This window comes from Mustela nigripes, chromosome 1 (assembly GCF_022355385.1).
Source record: "Mustela nigripes isolate SB6536 chromosome 1, MUSNIG.SB6536, whole genome shotgun sequence".
Classification (NCBI taxonomy): domain Eukaryota; kingdom Metazoa; phylum Chordata; class Mammalia; order Carnivora; family Mustelidae; genus Mustela; species Mustela nigripes.
This window is the reverse complement of record NC_081557.1, coordinates 69,265,703-69,287,946: the sequence shown is the minus strand read 5'-3', so window position 1 is coordinate 69,287,946 and position 22,244 is coordinate 69,265,703. Positions and strand designations below refer to the sequence as shown.

At 35.3% G+C, this 22,244-nt stretch overlaps 1 protein-coding gene across 4 annotated transcripts; it reads left to right on the top strand.

Moving 5' to 3' along the window:
* Nucleotides 1-432: 432 nt before the first annotated feature.
* Nucleotides 433-21,630, top strand: FAM76B (family with sequence similarity 76 member B). 4 transcript variants are annotated; one of them, XM_059413164.1, is made up of 11 exons: nt 433-852; nt 1,676-1,740; nt 2,582-2,636; nt 3,762-3,917; nt 5,719-5,918; nt 9,476-9,523; nt 9,719-9,799; nt 10,457-10,592; nt 13,638-13,739; nt 14,419-14,499; nt 18,955-19,038. In XM_059413164.1, exons 1-10 carry the CDS (start codon nt 766-768, stop codon nt 14,458-14,460), a joined length of 972 nt encoding a protein of 323 aa, XP_059269147.1. In that variant the 5' UTR covers nt 433-765; the 3' UTR covers nt 14,461-14,499; nt 18,955-19,038. The 4 variants fall into 4 exon arrangements, with proteins under 4 accessions (XP_059269147.1, XP_059269137.1, XP_059269129.1 ...); XM_059413154.1 differs by lacking the exon at nt 14,419-14,499 and having other exon boundaries at nt 10,460-10,592; nt 18,955-21,630; XM_059413146.1 differs by lacking the exon at nt 14,419-14,499 and having other exon boundaries at nt 18,955-21,630.
* Nucleotides 21,631-22,244: the final 614 nt, after the last annotated feature.

Below are 22,244 nucleotides of genomic sequence, written 5' to 3'. Positions count from 1 at the left end.
GAAGTTCAAACACTCCATCCGTTCCCCTGGAGTAGACGCCGGAGAGAGCGTCAGCTCGAGTCGGAGACGCCTCTCTAGGTGAAGTACTTAGCTTTTGACCAATAACAAATAGAATCAGGAGGGACTTTAGTGATTTGATCCAATAGCAGTCAAGGGGGAAAAAAAGTGGAGGCAGAGAGTAAACCTCCACGAACACTTGCCCAATTGGATTGGGGCATTCTCACTGAAATCTAAGACTGGCTGCTACATACAGGCGCTACTGGCGCCTTTGGGCGGGGCGAGTTTGAAGCGGATTTCGCGCGCTGAGAGCGTCGGTCCTTCATTGGCCAGCAACTTCCTCCCTTTGTGGGAGCTTCCAGCGTAGTCGGGGTTATGGGTTGGGAGGAGCCACCGAGTGACGCAGTAGCCATCCCAGCCAATCAGAGATGGGGAAGCGAGGCCGAGAAGGAAGCGGATCCACTGCCGCGCAGCTAAACCGTATCGAGCTATCATCTTCGTCTCCCTCCGCCGCTATAGGGGCCTAAGCGGGAGCAGCTGGGACGGCGTCACTGAGAGGGCTGGGGGCGGAAGTGGAGGCGGAGGGAGACGGTACAGACCGCAGGGCCTTGGGCCGTTGCGGCGAGGCTCTGGTGGGCGCGAGGCAGGGGAGGGGGAGGAGGAGGAGCCCGCGGCCCGGGCGGCGGCGGCGGCGGCGGCGGCGCCCGAGTTCCCCGTAGGGCCCCGCCTCAGAGCGGGCGGCGGTGGAGGAGGAGACTGAGGAGCAGGATGGCGGCCTCGGCCCTGTACGCCTGCACCAAGTGTACCCAGCGCTATCCCTTCGAGGAGCTCTCCCAGGGCCAGCAGCTCTGCAAGGTCCGTGGGCGCTGGGCGGCGGGCGGGCGGGGTTTCCTCGGCCGGAGCCCGAGGGAAGCTGGGTGTCCGCTGCGCTGCAGCCCGGCTCTCTTCGTCTGCGCCTTGGGCGCTTGGAGCTCTTTCTTGCCTCCTCACTCGGGACCCCTTTATCGAGGACGTGGGCATCAGATGGGAGGGGCCCCTGAGAGAAGACAAGATTCTGCCCTCTTCCAGGCGGCCCAGGAGGGGGCCGGGCCCCACCAACATTCAGGGGTCTCGGGTGGGGCTGAGTGAGGCGGCAGCCACCTGTCTATGCCGCAGAAACCCTGGGGTGGAGATATTTTCATCTCGGTTTTCTGCCTGGACTGTCCTCTCCTTCCACCCGGAGGCAGGGGACGGTTTTTGCACTTTCTTGCTAGGAACCTGAAGCCGCAAAGCTGATGGCATCCTTCTTCCCTGTCCAGGAAAGCGAAGCGACTGGTTTGGGGACAGAATGCTCTATGATTTGGAGCTCCTCCCATCCCATTAAAGCCAGGATGCTGTCTGTGAACAACGGTGCAAAATTTTAAGTAGTTTCGCATTTAACCAACCCTTGAAATCGGCCCTGACAGCTTTCTTAATTTGTAGCATACTCCCCACATCAAGTAAAGACAAAGACACCTATGCCTTCCCTAAGGAAATATGCTGTAATTGGCCACTTATATGATAAATTACTCAATTGTGTACGTTGGGGGACAGGTATTATTGATGTTTTAGGAATTTGACTAGGTTGTGTATTAGTTTTCTACCAGAAAAGTGAAATCGGGGACTTTGAGATAGGTACTAATATATTGTCTTATTACAGGAATGTCGGATTGCGCATCCTATTGTAAAATGTACTTACTGCAGATCAGAATTTCAACAAGAGAGGTTTGTATACTAAACAGTTTTTGATTGTTAAAGACACCATTGTCTGTAAGGAATACCGGGGGGGGGGGTGGTCATCCCGTATTTGTGGTGAAATATTCTTAAATATGGTTTATTCTCTTAAATTTTAAGTTGTAAACCTTTTATATGTGCTGGGAGAGACTATGTTGATACAAAATTAGTGACTGTTTTACAATTAGACCGGTTTAGTCTTGTGGACTAAAAACTCAGACATAAAGTTACTGTTAAGCTGTAAAAATGACAAAACATTACTGCTGACATGGACCTGAAGAAAGGTCTGTATTGTTACCAAGTATCTTCCAAAGTGAAATCTGGTAACTTGTTACCAGTGGAAGAACAGCACATACTTTTTAATAGGGTGATTTCTTGTTAAGGGATCAGAGAGCTTATAAGAGAGTAGCCTAAGGAGAAGAACAAATCATTTCTTCATAAGTAGATTACTGGCATCATAATAGTGGGGAAGGCCCAGAGGAAGGTTAGGTAGGCACTGAGATATAAGGCTGTGCATAAACCATGGCAAATGTGAAGATTTTGGAACTAGATAGGAAACATTAGGAATTTTTGCCCTTTGGTTTTTGTTTCCTTTACTAAAAGATACACAATAAAAATGTGTAATAACATTTATCATTTATCTAAAGTTAATGAAAGAGGAGAAAATGTGTATAATATGCATCCCTAAGAAGACCCTTGGTCTGTATTAGAGGAAGTTTTAAGAACTACTAAAGCGAATGTCAAATATAAACTGTATTTGCTTTAGTTTGATAGCGTGCTAATTACTTCAGAAAGCTATGTAAATTTGATCTATACTCAATTTCCTTTTCAGCAAAACTAATACAATTTGTAAGAAGTGTGCTCAAAATGTGAAGCAATTTGGCACGGTAAGAATGTTTTACGTTTTTATTTCATGCTATTTTGTTACTAGTCAGTGTTTTTTACAAAATGGACTTTGTAAAAAATATATATGGTTATGTCCTTAAATATTCAAGATATTAAAATATTCCAGGAAAGAAATTTGTTGTAGACTGTCTGATTGGATGACAATCCAGTCAGAGGATGACAGCGTTTAAAAACAGTACTATTATGTGCATGTTTTGTGTATATTGAATTTCGGTGTGAAGTGTATGATTTTATTCTTCAGAGGCTCAAATAAAACAAACTCCTGGTTATGGAACCTCCTTATCTATAAAATTGGCATAATCACACGCCCCCCCCCCCCCCCCCCCCCCCCACCCCCCCCCCCCCCCCCCCCCCCGCCTTAAGGACCTCTAACAGCTTTTATGTAGTCCTGCAGTTCAGGCACTTATTCTTAAAAGTCAGGACATTATGCTAGTATAATTTTTTTCTCACATGTATACGACAGTCATTATTGGTATAGTACTGTCATGATTGGTCAAAGTTCTGGCCTTAAGGTTCTGTAAAATCCTGAATTATTTTTTGAGTATCAAAGAAAATCAAGGTATGTTTGTTACAGTTTAGGTTAAATATGCTTGTGCCAGTTCTTAAGGTGAAAGCTCATGGGTAATGTATATTCATTTCATCATCAATAACAGTATGTGATAAAAAAAAAAAAGCTGTTCAATTTTTTTTAATAAATGAAACAGTAATGAGAGTAGCTAGATTATTAAATTAGTTCATGCTCCTAAATACTGGATGCACGAAACTTTTCTATCGGTGTGTACCTTTATTTTCATTCTTTGAGAACTTTTTCACATATAGCTTTTATATAACATATTGTCCGATCATAAATACATTTTTGATGACGTTATATATTTAAGAGAGTTAACAAAAACTTGCATGATTCTAGAAATAAATGTTAGTAAATGAATAGGAACATGAAGAATGTCATTAAATGTGACAGGGTAACATACTTAACAGAAAGCTTTTTATCTCTTTCCTTATTTAGTCCTAGAAATATGTCTGAATACAGGTGTATGTTTTATGCAGCAAATTTTTAATTAATTTTTAAATGTTAAAATGTGTTAAAATGTGTATCTGCTTTTCAGCCTAAACCTTGTCAGTACTGTAACATAATTGCTGCATTTATTGGTACAAAGTGTCAGCGTTGTACAAATTCAGAAAAAAAATACGGACCACCTCAGACCTGTGAACAGTGCAAACAACAATGTGCTTTTGATCGAAAGGAGGAAGGAAGAAGAAAGGTATTTATATTATGATATCTTCTGGAAATTAAATGAAACACACAGGTTTGGAGTTATTTTAATGACTACACTACCGCTACATGATGTATCCTTTGAGTCCTTGAAAATGGTTAGATGGAAGTGCAGAAACAGTGCATTTTCTCCATGTTTGCATCATACATAGATTTATGTTGATCAGTTGAGATTATTATATTTTTAAAAAATACTCTGTGATAGCTATGCCATACTATTTGGTTGTCTAACATTTTGTTCAGAAAAATTACTAACTGCTTTTAAATTCTTTCAGCTACTTACCCTTTTGCTCGTTACTTGAAGTCACTGGTGTGAAAAAATACCTGATGGCACATTAACACGTATAATTCAAAGTTAGTCTTGTGCCTTTTGACTTGGGGCTCATGTTTTCAACCATTGTTTGTTTTGCTCTGCCTGCAGTGACTTAAAAAGTATGTATGTACCTGTGGCATTCCTCTGCTGGTCAGCATTCACATAGGCCTCCTGTTTGTCAGTTCTGTTGAGTTGGAGGATGACTGTCTCTTTGAGAAGCTCCCCAGGTTCTTCAGCAGCAGTATATGTACCCTAGTTGTAAGACATGGCCCTCCAGCAGTTCTTGTGTGAATAAGTAGAAGAAAGAAACTTTGTTTTATTTTTTAGGGCTTAGTCTTAATTTTGGAAAGAAGGCTCTTTTCCTTCCTCTTGACACATGTATGGTTGATCTTCATTTATTCGTGGTAGATAGGTTCTATAAAGTAGCTGTGAACACGGAATTAGTGAATATTGAAGTATTGCTTCTAAAGGGGCACTATAGGATTAGATTCTTGCTCTGGTCACAACATGGTAATCATTCGATCAATACTTAATCTTGTTTTGTGCATGTTTCTCTTCAGAGACATCTTATGTAATATAAATTGTTGTTCAGTTCCACTGAAGTCATGGCAAACAGCACTATATGCCTGACGGAACTTACCTGAGATAGTATTTTCTACATAAGGTATATCACAGCTTTCTTGTGCTAAAGAACACTATACATCACTTTAGCAGTACACTTGGGGACCGTTATAAGCAGTGGAATCACCAATAAGAAAGCACAAATGTAGAAAACATGGCACAAAATAGACCGTGAAAAGAACACTTGTTTATGTTGTAAAAGCTGAAAGAAGACCACAGAGTGTCACCTTGTTAAAACTCTGCAGGGAATGTTTGCTGTCCATCTCCAGAAATGTTTTGCTGCCGCATACATGTTCGTGAATGATCATGATAGCGCTGCAAGTTGATTTAGGGGTTACAGATAAATTTTAGCAAGTAGGTGGTGAATTTGCAAATGGGAAACCTGGGAATAATGAGAATCAAATGTGTATGTTATTCAAGCTCTCCTTATTTCTATAAACTAACAATTTTCACTGTAGTGGGGATTACTTTGTCATTTTAGTAATTACACAGTGACTTAAGAATTCAGGCCAGTGCTTAGGTAAGATTCTTTGAAATATGTCAATTTATGCTTAATTCCCTGTAATAAGAAAATAAACTTTTCTCTCAAAATTAAAAAAAAAAACCTCAAAATTAATGAAAGTCCATAGATCATCCTCACCAATTTTACGACCTACTAGATGAGCATTTTCCCAAGTTTCATGAAAGTCTTTTATTTCCATTTTGTAATGATCTGTGTGTGTGTGTGTATGCATGTGTTTGTGTGAGAGAGCGCGCACATGAGTCTGCGTCTGCGCCAGAAGTTGAATAGTTTATTTTTTACTTAAACTCAGTTTATAGGTACATTGAATCTAATACAAATATTTTCTTTAAAAAGGTTGATGGAAAGTTATTATGCTGGCTCTGTACTTTATCATACAAGAGAGTTTTGCAGAAGACAAAAGAACAAAGGAAGAGCCTGGGATCTTCACATTCAAACTCATCTTCTTCATCTCTTACCGAGAAAGACCAGCATCATTCAAAACATCATCACCACCATCATCACCATCACCATCGTCACAGCAGTAGCCATCACAAGTAAGTACTTCCAAATCATGTTTTCTAAAATCTTCTTGGCATTTAATGCCATGTATTGGTGTTTAACTTTTTGCAAATACTACTTTTGTACAAGTCTAGTTTCTGTTGCACGTGGTAAGCTTCTTGAGTGTTAGGGGCCTTTTCCCTACATTATTCAGTATACAGGCGCACCTTATTTTATCACTTTTTTTTTTTTATTGTGCTTCACAGATGCTCGTTTTTTAACAAATTGAAGGGTTGTGATAACCCTGCGTTGAGCAGGTCTGTGGGCACCATTTTTTAAAAGATTATTTATATATTTATTTGACAGAGAGAGAGAGAGAGACAGAGATCACAAGTAGGCAGAGAGGCAGGCAGAGAGAGTGGAGGAAGTGGAGGCTACCTGCTGAGCAGAGAGCCTGATGCAGGACTCAATCCCAGGACCCTTAGGTCATGATGTGAGCTGAAGGCAGCCACTTAACCGATTGAGTCACCCAGCCGCCTCTGCAGGCACTATTTTCCAACAGCATTTACTCACTTCACATTTCTGCATCACATTTTGGTAATTCTCAACAATATTTCAAACTTTTTCTTTATTAAATTTGTTATAGTGATCTGTGATCAGTGATTCATGACTTGCTGAAAGCTCAGATGATAGGAGCTTTTTTTTAGCAATAATTTTTTAATTACTTTGTTAAGGTATCTAGTTGTTTTAGGTATAATGCTTTTGTACAGTTTAATAGACTATAGTATAATATAAATATAAGTTAGGTGCACTGGGAAACCAGAAATGTATTTGACTTGCTTTATTGCAGTATTATTTTTATTGCGTTCTCTATAACCCAACCCAAAGTGTCTTTGAGGTAAGCCTGTATAAAATTATACACTTGGAGTTTGTTTAGCTGTTTAGCACAAAATAAAGATAGGACCTTTATGGAATTACATAAAATTATGATCATATGAAGTAAAAATACAAGTACACCAGAGTTAATACTTCATTGGTTTTATGTTATTAAAGGCCTCAATATTCTTCTTTTGTTTAAATAATAGGTAGGATTTACTTGTAAAAGTTATATTTACAGTTAGAAATACAAATTATAGTCATATGCAGTTATATTTACCAGTGATTAGGGTATATAACTTCAGTGTTTTTGTAGATCATGATAGAAACATTCTAAATTTTGAAGTTTCCAAAAGTGTGAAAAATAATCTTTTAAACTAGCAGTATTTTGCTACTTATTTTAAAATACATAGGCAGGAATTCTATTCAAATATAAACAATTACTTGATTTTTAAAGTGCCTTGGGAGGGAAAAGTTACATAGTGGTAATATGTATGTGATATAAAATTTTTGAATTGTGGTTTTAGTCTTCATGGAAAAATCAAGAATATATTAAACACAAAATGGACAAAACAGGGACATGATAACCAGTTTTCAGAAGAACTTGTTTTTTTCCCCAAATTTCTCTAATATTTTAGGTAGATAAAACATAATTTCATTTATAGAAAATTGATGCTTATAGTATTTAAGAACAGGTTTTTAGAATATAACGTAGTGCTAATAAGATTTGATTCTACACTATAGGCAAGCACATGTTACGAAGTTTTATTGAGGTACTGATATTTACTTAGCAATTCTTCCACTTGCCCTACCCTGTAGTACTTTCTGCATGCCGTAGTTGTGGAGTGCATAGTGTCTTCTAATCTAGCTCTTGTGAAGAAATCTTGTAGTGCTTCTTTCAATATCCCAAGGAACAGAAGAACATAAATCTTTCTTGTTTTTGCCTTTTTAAGAAAAACTGACAAAGAAATTATCACAGACCTACTCATGAAACTCCACTAAAGTGTCCTTTTCTCCTGTCCTTTACAAATTTTGGTTAGTGTGTGATAGGACACGGAGTATGTTTATAAAGATCAAATTCTGTGACAGTAACTTCCATCTTTAGAAAGAATAACAGGTGTCAAAAGTAAAAGGAATAAGGATGGTATTGACCCTTAATTTTTTTCCTTTTTATTGCTTACGAAATAGAAATACTGTTTTGTATTTGATGGATGTAGACCATTTAGTTAGTAGGCAACCTGTTTATGAGGTTTTATTTTAATTTTAGTAGGTTAGAATAGTTAGGAGGAGTGTAGATACTGTGATATGTATATAGTGGTGGGTGGGGTGGAGGAGAGCAAAAGCAAGTCAATCTGGATCCAGGAACGGCCACCTCAGAAAGCAAAGATGTGAATTCCAAGTGTTTTTGTTAAGCCATTAAAATGTGATTGTTCTCACTTTGAGATCCAGATAGTGCTGTTAATTCATATGTGATTATATGGCTTGCTAATGGTTATGATGAAATTTGTAAAAGAAAGAGCAACTGAATTCCGCAGTCATGTTGCAGTTTATTGCTACAAATAGAGAATAAGTCAGGTTTATAGAATTACAGCATTTTTCCCCAACTAGTTATTTATTTACAGCTGATTTTTATATTTACAGCTGATTTTTAAGAACATGATCTGATTGTTTTGTTTTTTTGCTTGAAAATTTCTAAAGCTACAATAGTAAATTTTATTCTCACAACTATATGTACTTATTTTTATTTATTGTGTATGCCGCCAGTAATGTATGATGTGTTTTTATGTATATAAACTCAATTTAAGTTTGATATTCCTATAAGATATAAATTATACCCATTTCACAGTTGAAGGAACTAAAGCTCAGGAATTTTAAGTAAATGGCAAAAAGATCACACAGCCTAGGTCTTTTAACATCTTTTATTGTATAAATATGTGGTGTCTGGTATGTAGAAGATGCTCTGTACATGTTGAATCAATAAATTAGGGGTTAATGCAGGATTGGCTGATACATAACTGCAGGACAACTTGTAGGGTTCATAGTAAATTATAAAGTCATTATTAGTGTTTTGGCATAATGGAAAAGAATTAGTAATATAGCATTAATTATAAGTAAAAGTAAAATCAGTTCTTACTATAAAATTCCCAGTATTTTCAGCATGTCTGTTCTATAGTTCTGACTCAAGAAACATTAAGAGAGTTTGGAGAGGGTTCTTAGGAAAACTAGGAAAGAGTTTGGAGAGGGTTCTTAGGAAAACTGGTTCAACTTGACACACTATTCTGAGCAACTGGAATTACTCCGAAGGAGGATTATTAGGAAGGCCTTTAAAGATCAAACATTTTCTGTCTGAAGTAGTAAGGGCAGCCCAAGTATGAAGATTGTCATACTTCATAATTAATAGAGCCTTGTTGGTTTTGTGCTTATATACCCCAACTTTTAGTATGATATTAAATTGGCTTTTGGAAAATGATCTGATAAAAGAGAGAATTTAATCTCTATCACTATACCTTTGTTAAAGAACTTAGTAGCAATTGCCTAGCACTTATTTGATTTGAACTTATCTCCATACAATATGATTTATTTAGAATATGTTAGCTTACTTCAAAAACTTAATTGAATATTCATTCTCTGAACGAAAGATTCTAAACATATGCAATTTGAATCCATTGGAAAGAATGTTGTTAAACATATGTATTAAATAAATGTTGTTGTTAGATGTCATTTATATATTTTTCAGAATCAGCAATCTGAGTCCAGAACAAGAGCAGGGACTGTGGAAACAGAGGTAAATATGTTAACATATTTTCTGAAGTATTTTGATACATATATATTCTTTTAATGTGCCATCCCTTTAATTTTGTTACTTAGGCTTTTAAATAATCAGTGATATTCAGTAATATTTTAGGGGAAGAAGAATAACTTCTCACTTGGTGCCTCTGCCCTTTTTACTCTAATTATTCTTATTAATGTTTGGTTTCAGCCATAAATCCTCTGCAGCAATTCAGAATGAAACTCCAAAGAAAAAGCCCAAATTGGAATCTAAGCCATCTAATGGAGATAGGTAAAAATGAATTCCTTTAGCGCTACAAAAATTCAAGTTAGTTGAACAGTTACAGTTGATTGCCAGTTATGACTAGGTAAAAGAATAGAAACATTTATCTTCTGCATTGACTTTTTTGAGTCACCTAGAAGAGTAACCATAATTAGTTAACAGTTTTACTTAATTTTGGCAATGAGCAAGTGGCACTGAACTGTTGTTCTATTTGGGGAATACATTGGGTTTTGAAAAAAGGAGAACAAATCTGAATAGAACATTTTCTTGATCTTAATTTTTCTTCAGTGAAACACAAATCTAAAAATCTAATTGTTATGTTTTAAATTGACCTGCTTGGAAAATGTATTGAAAGTATTATGAGCGTGAGTTTGTTTTTAGTTCATTAGCCAAAAGTTTGCTGATGTTACTGTACAAATTGGCTGCCTATTGCTTTACACTAGAAGTATTGACCCCCTAAAAGCTAATACTGAATTATATTTCTGCAGGTGTATGTAATGTGTGCCATTAGTAAGGTAATTTGCCAGTTGCATCCATTTCTGTCAGGTACATATTTTTTTGCATTAGCCTTAAGGATGTTTGTGGAATTGTCTAATTTATGCAATTTGAACACCTGCTAATTTTCCTTCTACTTCATTTAACTGTGTTTTACTTTTTTCTTTTTAGTAGCTCTATAAATCAGTCAGCAGATAGTGGGGGAACAGACAATTTTGTCCTTATAAGTCAACTGAAAGAAGAAGTGATGTCACTTAAACGTCTCTTACAGCAGAGAGACCAGACCATTTTAGAAAAAGATAAAAAGGTAAGAACATGGTTCACTGAAGCCTGCTAAGATTTACAACTTAAGTTATGCTTGAAAATGCAAGTTTTATTAGACTTCAGTAATTTGGTAATCTTGTGGGTAATTCATATAAGGCAAGACACATTATAGGTGAAAATGGTCTTTCAGAATTTTAGTGTTAAGAATTAACTGAGAGCTAATTAGAATTATAATTTCTGAACATTAGTTTTCAGCAAACCTGTAGCTTAAAAATAAGCCTAATGTCTTAATTTGAAAATGACATATAAATGGGATATCCATTATATAAATTCTTGTGGTTTGAGAAAGTAGTTGAGTTTAGTCTTTGACATGCCAATCGTGTATTTCAATCCAGATCAAATAACTGGTGAAAAGTAGTGCTATGGGAATTTCCTGTGTGGTAGTCTGTGATTAGCAGTAGGTGTCTAAGATCATTTTGTAGGAACCAAGTATACTTCTGAGGACTTTGTCAGTTAGATTAGGAGTGTCATATATGTTGTCAATTTTGTGAAAAGTTCTAACACTTTCTGTGTGAACTGGAGCAGAATGCTTTCACATATTTGGTCCTTAGTTTTTTTAAAAAATGGAAGTATTAATACCATCTCAGGAGGTGGTTGTTAGGATTACATGAAATATAAAGTACTTACTACAGCTCCTGCCATGTATATAGTGCTCATAGCTGCTATTTCTGATGTTGGGTCATCTTTGAGGGTAGAGCCAACTTTTGTACTTGTTTATAGTCTTACACTATAAACTATTCTAGTTTGACTTATTTTAAATGCCTTCTGCAATAGGAGAACATTAAAAATATTCCTTTCAAAACCATGAATAAGACTTTATTATAATGAATTATCTCTATTTCTGAGTATCCATAATGGTGCTTGAATCTGAGCCTGGCATTTAACAACTTTTGTGTTAAATTTTCCCGTGCCTTGATGGTTAGTAGATTTAAATTTATTTTAATACATTTGTATCTTAGTTTAAGCAAGTTCAATATATTAAATTTAGGATTGACATAAAAATAGAATAGTTAGGAGTATCTTACTTTTCATGGTTCTTTTTGATTAGTAGAATTTTTTGAGTAATGAACTTTTATGGAAATTTGTTTTATGCACAAAATTTTCGAGACACATCTATTGCACAAAGATTTACCTATATTAGCCTAGGAAATCTAGGTAAAATTGAATAACATAGTAAATTTGCTATAAAGTAATAATTCCAAAACCAAGTAGTAATACACTGTGGAATTTTGACTTTATTAGTTTGGTTTTTTTTTTTTTTCATAGCATGACTCGTCTGTTTTAGTGCAGTTTGTTTAAAGTTTTCTACTTTTGTTAGTGTTCCTTTAAAAAAAAAAAGTAATGGGGATAGAAATAAGCAGCGTTGTAAGAAAAATAATAATTCTGAGCCTAAAATGGCTACATATTTGCTATTTTTTCTTATAATGTAAATCTAAGGCAACCAAGATATTTTCTTAAATTTATCTCTTTATTCAGTGATTGCTAGAGCTAGCCATGTATCCTCTAGTGATTGTGAGGATACAAAAATGAGTAAATAAATTGGACACGATCCTTATCTTTCAGAAATTCATAATCTGAAGGCAACACACAGTGGAGTGACCAGAATAATTATCTTAGTTGATCTGATGTGAATTGACATTTCAGAATAGGAATTCCTTTGTAATGTAATAAACAGAGAATTCAGTTATTCTTTGAATTTGGCAAAAGAAAGGGCTTTTATTTGGGCAATAAGAATATAATACACCATGATTTTCTTTGTCTTTTTGCTGTTATATATCTATACAAAAAGAACATGGAGGGGCGCCTGGGTGGCTCAGATGGTTAAGCGTCTGCCTCCAGCACAGGTCATGATCTCCAGGTCCTGGGATCAAGCCCCATGTCGGGCTCCCAGCTCAGTGGGGAGTATGCTTCTCCCTCTCCCTCTGCTCTCCCCCTGCTTGTGCTCTCTCTTTCTCTATCTCTGTATCTCTCTCAAATGAATAAATAAAATCTTTTTTTTTTTTTAAAGATTTTATTTATTTATTTGTCAGAGAGAGAGTGAGCGAGAGCAAGCGAGAGCGAGCACAGGCAGACAGAGTGGAAGGCAGAGTCAGAGGGAGAAGCAGGCTCCCTGCAGAGCAAGGAGCCCGATGTGGGACTCGATCCCAGGACGCTGGGATGATGACCTGAGCCGAAGGCAGCTGCTTAACCAACTGAGCCACCCAGGCATCCCGAATAAATAAAATCTTAAAACAAAAAACACACAAACCTTTAAAGTTTATATGTAATGAAAACCATTTAAAAATAAGCAGAAGCTTTCTTCTCCATGGTTCTGGTAATGAAATTATATAGTATCAATTTATTTTTTAGTTCAAGGTCATAAGGATTTTGCATTTTTATGTATTTCATTGATATTTAAGAAGAAAATGTAGCTTCCTCAAACCACTGGTTTTTTTTTCCTTACATTTGTCTAAGTTAGCAAAATTTTTAAATTAACTCCCTTTTCTTTCTCATTCCATGTTAGTTTTATTTCTGTACTTTGCTCTCCATTTTACCTCAAGTCTTAGGTGATATTGGATACATAATTCCGGATGTAAATTGTGATATTTTCCTCTTTTGTCATTAAAAGATTATTTTAACCTGAAATCACCTTTAACATTTACTTAGTTTATATATAATATGAAGTATGTTGTAATTGAAGCATTTATCTATGGTATAAGCCGTTAAACTTTACTGTTGGCATACCAGTTGCCAAACTCTGTGTCCAGCAAAGCCATTTTTAAATTGAAGCAAAAAAAGGCATCTTCTTAAAAGTTTTACTGACAGTTCAGTATTACCTTAACTTTAAAATATACTATAATAAAATAGAATTTCATTTCACAAAATTTCATTTCTAAATAAGTTATAAGACTCAGGAAGCTGCTAACATCTTCCACTTCTATAATGAATTGCGAATTGATAATGAAGGATGTTTAAAATAATGTTTGTACATGTTTTTTTTTACATATGCACATATATAAATTTATATGCTTATTTTTCTGTTTCTTAGCTAACTGAACTAAAGGCGGACTTTCAGTACCAAGAGTCAAATTTGAGAACAAAGATGAACAGTATGGAAAAAGCTCACAAAGAAACTGTGGAACAACTTCAGGTAAATGACATTGTTTACATGTACTGTTATGCAAGGAAAAAGCTAACCTTGCTTAATTGTAAATAATACTGTTTTAAACTGGTATTGGCATCTCTATTTTATGTGTATTTGGTGCATTTTCAGCTTTAATTTGGACTTTTTAAAGTTTTTTTTTTTTTTTTTTTTTTTTTAATTTGAGAGAGGGAAAGCAGGAACCAGGGGGCATGGGGAGAAGCAGACTCCCTGCTGAGTGGGGAGCCTGAGATCATGACCTGAGCTGGCGGGAGACACTTAACCTGCTGAGCCACCAGGCCACTCTGATTTTAATTTTTTACCATTTCTTAATCCTGTTCCCATTAAGAGTTACTGCTTGAAATCACTTGGTAAGGGGATTGAGTATATTAATTCTGAAAACTTTTGCCTAAACTTGTTATGGGGTTTTCAGAGGAGGATACCAGTGGAGTATGTTTGGTTGATCATTGCATGAAAAACAAAAAATTAAAGATTAGATTCATGAAACTAAGATGAAAATAAGGTCTTTAGTACATTGTACAGTCATTCTTGTATCTTTCCAGATTATGGGAAGGGAGGTGGGTGTACAAAGCCAATTCTCAGGGACCTCAAGTGGAGGAAATTTATGCTACATGCAGTGATGAAAGGCAAAGGAGTGCACTTTAACCTTTGTACTGTGATTTTCAAGGTGCCAAATAGGATTCTGTGTGCTGCAGCAGGGAGCCTCTAGTGATCAAGGCCAAGGCCAGCCTCCCAAGAGTACTGCAAGGTATACTCAGGAGGATTCCAATATACAGAACAACTGAATGGTGAAGCCAAGAGCCACCATAGTGCCAGAGAGGGCAGTATCTGATGTCCGGCATGCAGAGATGGAGAGCATCCAGCAGGGATAGACATTACTCCCTTATTTAAGCCTTTTCCACCTTGTTTTCATAAATTTAGAAATCAGACCACACTAAATTAATTACATGTTCTGTCGATACACATTCTCACATCTGAGGAATTAATCTTTGGGTAACAGGGCTTTTAAACTTTATTAATTTTAAATCTTAAAGGCATAGAGGGTGCATACCAGCACATAGAGTTTAGACTTAATGGGGGAGTGCAGCTTGGGAAGGAAGGAAATAATACTGCCCTGAGTTTTTGTTTCTTTTTTTCATTGTAAAACTAGGGTATATGTGCTAGTCCTGTCTTTTGGTTTGTATTACTCATACATCTTTGAAGGTAGCTTAAATTGCATGAAGTTGTAAAATGGATTTAGGAACCTGAATTTCAGTTACAGCCCTAGTCTTAACATTGATCTTACAAAGAGTTTTAAAGAGAAACTTTGTGTAGAACCTGGCACATAGTAGGCACTCAAATAATTTGAATGAGTATTGATTTATGGAAGAGTCCGTCTGCCTTCTGTCCTGAGAAATTGCCCATATAATTGCGTTCTTGGACATTATCATATACCAGTATATATTTGCTTTATGATATTCTTATTCTCATTCAGTTATTATTGCTGAATGATTACCTGGCAGCAGAATCTTCTGCCTGATGATCTCTGATTTAGAGTGGTGTAACCAAAACTCTGGAGTAAATCCAGAATCGAGGTAACAGAAAAACTGTGAGCAATACTTAAGTTTATGATAAAACTTAGTATGACTCATTGTCCAGAAGAGCAGTTTGTTTTATTTTGTTGGGGACCTCCTCTTTGACATTTTATCCTGATTGGTATCTTAAGCCTAATAACTCTTCTAGGTCAGTAGCTGAACTTCCATGTAATAGAGTAGCAATGTTTAGATAGAAGTATGACATTTCTAACATGATTTTACGTAGGCTCTCTTATTTGTTCTTTACGATAACTTTGAGTTCCCATTTTACAGATGAATTGGTGGTCACTTAATTATTCAGAACTAACATAGAAACCTACATCTTGTGACTCATAAAACTGTACTTTCTCTTGTGTTCCCACCACCTCAGGTCACTCAGGTTTCTGTTCCTTGTTATCAGACCACTTCCCTATATCTTTTGTGTTAATTGCTAGAGACATTCTGTTACAGTTGTGTATCCTCTTTTAACTGTAGTCCCTTCAACCGTGTACTAGTAGGGTTTTCCATTTAGTTGAGTAAACAGAGTTAACTATTTTTCTTACCTGTTATAACAAATAGCCCTGTAGCAGAAAATTTACTATGTTCTAATAGTTCTCAAAACATTTTAAACTGTTAAAACCTGAGAAATAAGCAGTGAGCATCACAAGAAAAAAATTGTGCAAAATACCAAAGTAAACAAACAACCTAAGTTGTCTAACAAGAATACCAAATAAAAAATCTACTTTATGTTTAGGAGTGAAGTTAATGAAGGGGGAGAGGAGATTAAGACTTGAGTGCCTGCTATGAATCAGCCTCTGTGTTAAGCTAAGTGTTTTATTTATTTGATTAGTTCTTTCAACTCCTTTTGAGGTGGTGGTGAGGTTTCTGTCTTACATATGAGAACATAGACTCCAGGTTGCACAGCAGGATCTGTGTTACTCCAGGTAGTCTTTCCTTTAGGTCACTGTTTCTAAACATTTTTAGCTTAATTTGTTAAGAGTTTTAAATTATTTGATTGTTGCAGGGTGTGTAGTAAAGAAGTAATATTAGGATAAAAATTTTAAGTGCATACATATTTAAGTATTGCATTGTAAAATACATTTTTAATGTACTTAAATTAGAGTAACAGACATTTGGACTTATCTCCATTTAACAACTGATACATTTATTTTTCTTAAGGGTTTTTTTCTTACATAATTTATCAGCAAATAAATTTATTAGTGTTGCAGTTAGGAGAGAATATATAAATGCAAATTGAGAATTAGCTGCTAAAAAAGGGGAAAACTTTTCTCAAAATACCTAATGTTTGAGTTCTTGTGTTTCATACTTAGAATATGAAAATTATAAACTTTGATTTTTATGGTTGCTTCTTATTGAAAACCGAGAAAAGATAATTTGAATGCTGTCAATATAAAAGGTTTTGGATAAATATAATTTACAAAGCTGATGGCAATCTCTTTGAGGCACATTTGCAAAGATACCATTTTTTTAATGCCATTCATTAATCTATATTTTAAAATTTCTGTTAAGATTTGTTTTTGGCAAAGAGAGTCTATGGTAGTTATAAATTAAATAACATGGAGCTAAAGGAACTAACAATAAAAAGAAAACAATTTAAAACTATTACACTGACTAGGATTGGTCCCCTGAGTAATAAACCAGATGATCATAAGTGTACTCACTTGACTTACTGCTAATTGCCAGGCATTCACGTTATTTGTCTTCTGAGTTTTTGGACTTTTTAATTTTTCTTTTTTTAATGATTTTATTTATTTATTTGACAGAGAGAGATATCACAAGTAGGCAGAGAAATAGGCAGAGAGAGAGGGGAAGCAGGCTCCCTGCTGAGCAGAGAGCCCGATATGGGACTCGATCCCAGAACCCTGAGATCACGACCTGAGCCAAAGGCAGAGGCTTAACCCACTGAGCCACCCAGGCATCCTCGGACTTTTTAATTTTTAAAGGAAAACAATATCCTGTTAAATTCTTTGTGATTTTCTAGATTTAAAATTGAAATCAAATTTGAAATTAAATTTTTTTTTTTTTTTTTTTTAAAGAGGGTTGGGAACAGAGGGACAGAGGAAGAGGGTGACGAGAACCATAAGCAGGCTCCATGCCCAGCACGGAGTCTGACGTGGGGCTGTATCTCACGACCCCAAGATCATGACCTGAGCTGAAATTAAGAGTCAGATACTTTAAGCAACTGAGCCATCCAAGCACCCCTGAAATTGAAACTTTTAATTACCCCCTTATTTAATGACTATTGAATAAGCAAATGCTGTTAATCAGGCAGACAAACATAAACATGGTTAGATTTGCAAATATGAAATTGTTCTAAGAATATTTGCATTTAGGAGGTATAGGTATTGGGGAGAGTTTGGTTGAAGAAAGGCAGGGGAGTAGAAGTACAAAGCTTTGAAAAAAGGTTTATGTTTCATGAGACTGTTTAAGATGTTATACAGAGAAGGCAGGGTGTTATCTTGCCATACAAAGGCCAAAATTAGAGTAGAAGATGAAACACTGAGGTTAAAAAAAAAAGTATTATCTAGATAATAAAAAATGTTGAAACTTGTGAAGGAAAATAAATGGTTTCCCTACATAAACAAGAGGAAAAATTTTGTTCCTTTTAGCAGCACTCAGATTCTAATCTATTCTCAATACTTTCCCCATTTTGGCTCAAAAACTCCAACAGAAGTGTTTGGTCTTTAATGTTTTTGTATATATGGAGGGTTCTTATTACCTGGGTTTCCACAGTTAAGAGATCACATAGGGAGACAAAGGCAGTTAAAATATGAAAGTACTCACTTGAAGGTCGCTCTTTACACATTCCTTTTCACTAAACACTGGTGATTGTCCTAGTGCTTTGGCTCAAAGACCGAGTCTTTGGCAGATGGAACATTTTAATGAAGGGGACATTCAGTTCAGATCAATGGCAAAGTGAAACTTGGAATCTTTGAAAAATAATTTCATCCTTTCACAGATCTGAAAACGATGATGTGTAGATGTTCAAATTACATCAAAGGCAGTACCTAATGACTGCTGTGGCAATTAAACAAAAATGAGATCAGAGAGGAAGAACATTTCTGATGGGTGCTTCAAAAAAAATTAGTTGAATAGTATTGAATTGACAGGGTCCCTTTGGCAAAGTGATAAAGTGTGAGTATTTTTACAAAACAGGCCTCCTTTGCTTATTCTATAAATAGGTAAATATCACATAGAAGACTGTAAATTTTGTTAGGCAGTATTCCTCCCAAATCATTATTTGGGTCATTAGTTAGAAAACTTATTTTCATTTTATGTTTTTAAGTTAAAGAGCCAGATATTTTTTTTCCTTATTTAAAATTTGACCCACTCTTATATGGATTGTCTTTAAGTTGCCGTTTTTTTTTTTTCATTGATTGTATTTTTGGACAACAGTTACATTAATATCAACATCTACAAAGGGGGCTGATAAACCAATCTAGAATTTTCCTTCTTCATATGCAGCATTAAAGAGATGAACCTTAATATACCAACTCTTTCATCTGGTCTTAGGGTTTCAATGAAATCTTGTTGTGTAAGTGGAAAGAACGGCATTAAGTAAGTAGTATTCTTCAACATGACCTGATATTTCAAGCATTTTTCATTTTAAATGTTTTTGTCTCCCACAGGCCAAAAACAGGGAACTACTCAAACAGGTCGCAGCATTGTCAAAGGGTAAAAAGTTTGACAAAAGTGGAAGCATACTAACATCTCCTTGAGAAAATAGTTATTCATGCAGTGTTTCTGCTGAAAATGTAAATTTGAGAAAAGTTCTGTGAAGCCCTTAAATTCTGTGTAGTGGAGAAATATTTTTGCACACCAGATGAATTGGCGTGTTTCCTATTCACTTTTATAACTGATATACAGCATTTTTTAAGTTGTAAAACATTCAAATAAAACTTCAACTGGCTTGAAGTTAATTTTTAATGATTTGATATCCAGGAACTTTTTTGCCAGCAATAGTATTAAACACTTGTAAAGGAGTGCATGAGTCGTGCCCTTTATAAAATGCAACATGCAATAATAGAGTGGATGATGGTGTTCAGAAGTCAGAGCAGCAGGGCTTTCGGTTTGTTTTGGTTTTGTTTTTACACTATGCTGATTTCAGATAAACAGTTTTCAATTTAGAAATACAAAAGCTTTTAAACAAGGAAACTGGTAAACACTGGTTTTTTTTGGTAATTGTGTTTTTACTTTGCATCAACATGAATTTAGGAGAAAATCATGGTGCTTTTATTAAATGAACTTCAGAGTATATGTAAATATGTTTTTAAAAGTTACATCATTAACATTAGTTAGTAAACTAGTATTTTCATTATTGGTATAGGAATTAATGTTTATTGTACAGTATCCAAGGTAAAATGTGTTCTGTTTTGTACAAACTACTGTAGATTTTTACTTACAAGTGCCTTTTTGCCACCTAATGTTTTTATTTATAGGAATGCCAATCTTTTGTACATACAGTTTGTTTTAAAATCATGTTTAATAAATGTTTGTATATAAATGCATATGTACAGAAGCCTATTTCAAAAGGAAATCAAAGTTGTTAGTAAAATGTTTGAGATTCCATTAAGAACCAATAATGCATATAGACTCTAGATGATTTTGTGGTTTGTTTCTGTGTGATATGAGAAGCTGTTGGTCACTGAATTCATTGAATTATGTAAAAATACTTCCCCAAAGATTTAATTTTAAATCATTTCTGATAGAGTAATTTTATTTTTTATGTCATACGGCTTCATGTTCATATTTCGTGAGTTACATGTTCTTTATTTTTTCTTTTATAAAAGTTTTTAAAAATTTATAATTTTTCTGCAGTGGTCCATATATCTGCTTTCCTTATAATATGTGGTTATCTAAGTTAATATTTATGTACACCATATTTGATTTGTAAGTTTAAAGCAAATCTGGAAAAATTTAAATAAATCAATCCATGAGTATCTCTGAATAAATTGGAATCTACTGTAAGATACAGGCACTATTTATAAGAAAATTATATCAGAGTCTTTAAAATTGTCTATAAAAGGTTAAGTAGGTTGGGATAGGTTATGTAAAGTTATTGACTAATTATTTTCTGATCCATTGGTTTTCAGCCTTTAATGCAATTGATCTCCTTAGTAAATGCAAGTTCAGGCTTTCAATTCAATTGTGAAGCATCAGGCAATGCTAGATATACTGTATAGAGTGGGAGAGAGTTCCTTCTCTTGGGAATTTATGGGCAAGGATTAAATTTAAGTAAACTTAATAAATTTACTAGTTTTTAAGTTGTTTATATAAACTGATTATAAATGTCAGGTCAAAGATCATCTTTTCTCAGAACACAGGATGGTTATAATAATTGTTTTTAACATAACCAATGTTTCAGGAGATGATTCCTGCAGTTTTTCATTATATGTTGATATCAAATAATTCTTTGTCCAATTTGAAAACATTATCTAGGGTAATTTTGAAGTAATATAGCAAAAGATTGAATCAATCAGACTTGACTTGGAAAAATTAAACCAGTTTATTTTTATGAGCTCTTTATGCAATAATCTTCCTAAATTTAGTACTCTCAACAATGATAGATAATGCCTTCTTAACACAGATTTTAATGTTTGCAGGATTTGCTAAATTCATAAGGTAGTCATTACCTTTCTTTGAAATTAATACTTTTATATTCTGGTTTCATAGCCAATAATCAATCCACAGTGCTCATTATAGTTTTAAAATAAACTATGTAATAGTTCTTATAACATGTTGGAGCTGCTACTAAAAACCAAGGTGCCCCTTCCCCTTTTTTAGAAAACAGATTAAAAATTGAAGACTCAGTCTCAATCATTAAGTTTTGTAAATTCTAAGTATAAAACTTTTTAGGGGCTTCACAGTATTTAGTCCTAATTAAATGCCCTCTCATTATTCCATGACCTTATTTTATAACTTAATTTTTTTGCAATTGTATAAACTAGTAATTGAGTCCCAGTCCTGGATTTGTAGTGTATTGACATAATGAGCTGATATTTAAATGTGGACCTGTAAGGAGATACTATGGTGTGCCGTATTGTGCTTTTTAGCCCGTTTTCAACTATTAATTAGCATTTACCAGTGAGGGTCATTTTGGCCCAGGTTATTTATGTATTAATAGCCTGTGAATATTGCAGTTCTTTTTAGATTGTATTGGTCTAAATATGCATTCTCTGGTGAACTTGGTAAGCTGTTCACATGTATAGACTATTGAAATACTGTACTTGTACACATCTGACTGTTGACATTTTGTACTTTTTTCTAAATCCAATATTTCACAATAAAAACTTGTCAAAATTTTTTTCTACTAGTTTCCTGTTGCTTCTGCAACAAATTCCATAACCTTAGTGGCCTAAAACAGCAAAGGTCAATTCTCTGATAGTTCTGGAGACCAGAAGTCCAAAATCAGTTTTACTAAGCTAATGTCAAAGTTGGCAGAGCTGATTCCTTCTGGAGGCTCTGGGGAGAATCTGCTTTCTTGCCTTTTCCAGCGTTTGGAGCTGCATTCCTTGCATTCTTTAGCTCTTTGCCCCTTCCTCCATCTTCAGAGCTAAAAAATTGTAGCATATTCAAGTGTCTCTAGCTCTGTCATCATATGGTCTTCTCTTTTTGGTCATGGTATCTCCCTCTGTTCCCTCTAATAAGGACATTATTGGACCCACCTGGATGATCAGGAGTCCTCATATCTCAAATTCTTAGTCACATCTGTTGTCACATAAGGTAACCTATTCATAGAGATTAGAACATGGACATTTCAGGAGACCATTACTGAGCCTCTCATAAGCTTCATCTACATTTTCCCCAGTATGAGGCTTTGAAGTTGACAGATTTGAGAGAATTGGCTCAGGCAAACACATTCCGTTTTGCTACATGTTCATTAAGACTGCTTTCATTAGCTATTGAGATATTTCAAAGC